We start from the raw sequence: 2,500 nt of genomic DNA on the forward strand, positions 1-2,500 counted from the left end.
TCACTATAAATATTATATTTCTGATACTCGTTGCACGTAAAATAATTACTGCATATTTAGCCCGGTCAGTGTAAGACGCAGACTGCAGACCGGCGGTAAAATGCAGACTGAGGTTATAATTTAACTTTTGAAAAAGCCCTAAACTATTACAAATGCTAACAGTTAAGCCTAAATATTGTTTAAGGCCTAATTAGGGTTAGGGTTAGGGTTAGGGTTAGCATTTCTAAGGGGTTTGGGCTTTTTCAACAGTTACGTTATAACCTCAGTCTGCATTTTACCCCTGGTCTGCAGTCTGCAGTCTGCGTTTTACACTGACCGATATTTAGAATTATCGCTGCCGTTTCACAAACCCGGTAGCATTAAGAAAAATGCGACATTAATAAATCTTGTTGCTCTAAATTCCGTAATTAAATAATGGAACATTCATTAAATGTACTCGCAGAAAAAACTGGTATATTCAATAATTTGAGAGATGACCATCCACGTGACTTGTTCTCTCAGTTAATTGCTAGAGGAAAATCAAACTTGAAACACACAAAGAACATTTATCTTCGTTTACCGCCGTTGAGTGAGCAGTATCTACATTGTACTTACTTCACCAGTTCCCACTGTTTGAAAAAAAAAAAAAAATTGAAAATGCAATTCAGCCACAAAATATTTGGAATAAAGGCTTAGCAGCTGGGTCCTGGATATAGAGAAGGATATTGAATAGCCTGCCGCAGCTGGCGGTATTGTTATTGTTGGCGCGAGAGGCATAGGCCGCGCGGAGAATGGGGAGGAGCGCTGTGGGATTTTTTCTTTAGTGTACTTGGAAAGGGAATTATAACCGGCGCTGTTCATAGCGCCTCTCCCCATTCTCCGCGCGGCTTAATTTGCCTCTCTCCAACCATACCGCCAGCTTCGCAACCTGGATATAGAGTCTTAAGGTGGTTTTCATGTTGCGTCATCGCCGCTATGTTGATGGACGAAAACAAAAGATTAGCATCTGTCGTTCATCCACCAGCAATTGGATATTACATCACTGTTACCTATGTCTCAAGAGATTTGTTGCAAACCACCAGGCCCCAGTTGTTCGAAGGGTGGATAGCACTTATCCACTGGATAAATCACTATCCATTGGATAACGCAATTGGTTTTGCTCCCGGGGGGGGGGGGGGGTACTCCCTTATAAGGGCTTAATGGGGACGTGCGGTCAGCCAGGGTATGTTTTTCGGGATTTCTGTCTTGAAAAGGGTATCGAATTTATCATTTTTTGTCTTAATCAGGGTATCGATTTATCAATTTTTGTCTTAAACTGGGTTAAATGTCTTAGACGGGGCATCAAAAATCGGAATTCTGTCTTAAAATGGTTAGGAAAATCAGCGATATTTGTCTTAAACAGGGTCAGGGTATGAGGGGCCGCGCTGCACCTCCCCAACCAGGGATACATCGAGTACCCCCCCGGGGTTTTGCTAGTGTTTATCCGCAGGATAGTGATTTATCCGGTGGATAGCGTTATCCACCTTTTGAACAACCGAAGTGCGTAAGCTCGGAACAGAAAACTAATTTCCTTTTCACAACAACAAATTGATAACTGCTCCATTGCACCCCTTTTATACATTTGTTTCTTTTAGATGAGTCTTGACTCTCTCACATGATATCCAACATGCGTTTCACGAGGCGGTAAACTTGAAAGCAACGTTGTCAGCTCATGGTGACGGGAAAGAAATTCTCGAAACTCTTCTACAAAAGAAATAAGGAAAAGGAGAAAAGGTTATTTCTGGAGAGGCTGATTTCAATTTCAGCATTAGATATGGTAGATACGTTCATCGCTACAACCAGAGTTAACTCTGCTACAACACGTCATCGTAACCCAATGTTAGATGTAATTGTATGGCAAAGCCGACTTCTGCCCTGAATCAAAATTAAAGAATTTTTGGAATTGTGTGTTCGTTCTAGTTTTAAACTTCGACTTTGCTAAATTCGACAGCGCTTACCCGCGGCGTCTTAAGGACCTCGAATTATTTACCTGGTCTCTTTCACGATGCGATTGTTGTGTGTGTGGCAGTTAATAAGAATATTAATACATTGCTGCTTTGCTTTCTTGATTTTAAGTAATTTATTAGTTTACTAATTTTTCGTCATATGCAACATTCAGTGCATGAAGTTCCTTAAATTTAAATTTGCCTTCGTGTCGGACAGAGATTCTCGTTGAAGGAAGCCTGTTTGAGTAAGGAGGGTATAAATTATTGTCTGCAAACAAAGAAAGTTAATTAATCTTTTGCGCAACACTCACCATTTCTACTCCTCACATTATGATTCCCATAATCTGTGTTGTCAATTGTCTGTAAGATACTTTCAAGGATGTCTTTAAAATTACTGTCAACAACGACTCTTTTCTTTGGTTTGCTGTATTCCTGCAAAACCTGACGGACAGTGTTAGTCAAATGAATTACCAGCAAGACCTTAGCACTAAAATCGGTTAAAAATGTTATTGCAAGGCGTTTACATGAACAGGTAC

The 2,500-nt window shown here is 40.4% G+C and overlaps 1 protein-coding gene across 5 annotated transcripts in view; it reads right to left on the bottom strand.

The window, feature by feature from the left end:
* Positions 1-2,500, bottom strand: part of LOC138019815 (lysophosphatidylcholine acyltransferase 2-like) — a 25,647-nt gene that overhangs the window by 412 nt on the left and 22,735 nt on the right. For 4 of the 5 annotated variants that reach the window (XM_068866724.1, XM_068866722.1, XM_068866720.1 and 1 more), the window contains exons 14-15: positions 2,276-2,405; positions 1-1,722 (exon numbers count right to left, since the gene is read on the bottom strand). The exon at positions 1-1,722 is cut by the window's left edge and continues 412 nt beyond it. In XM_068866724.1, the coding sequence (XP_068722825.1) occupies positions 1,610-1,722; positions 2,276-2,405 (243 nt within the window). In that variant the 3' untranslated portion in view covers positions 1-1,609. The remainder of the gene's footprint in view (positions 1,723-2,275; positions 2,406-2,500) is intronic. The other variant, XM_068866721.1, reaches the window with a different exon arrangement.

Source organism: Montipora capricornis, chromosome 10, assembly GCF_036669925.1.
Source record: "Montipora capricornis isolate CH-2021 chromosome 10, ASM3666992v2, whole genome shotgun sequence".
Classification (NCBI taxonomy): domain Eukaryota; kingdom Metazoa; phylum Cnidaria; class Anthozoa; order Scleractinia; family Acroporidae; genus Montipora; species Montipora capricornis.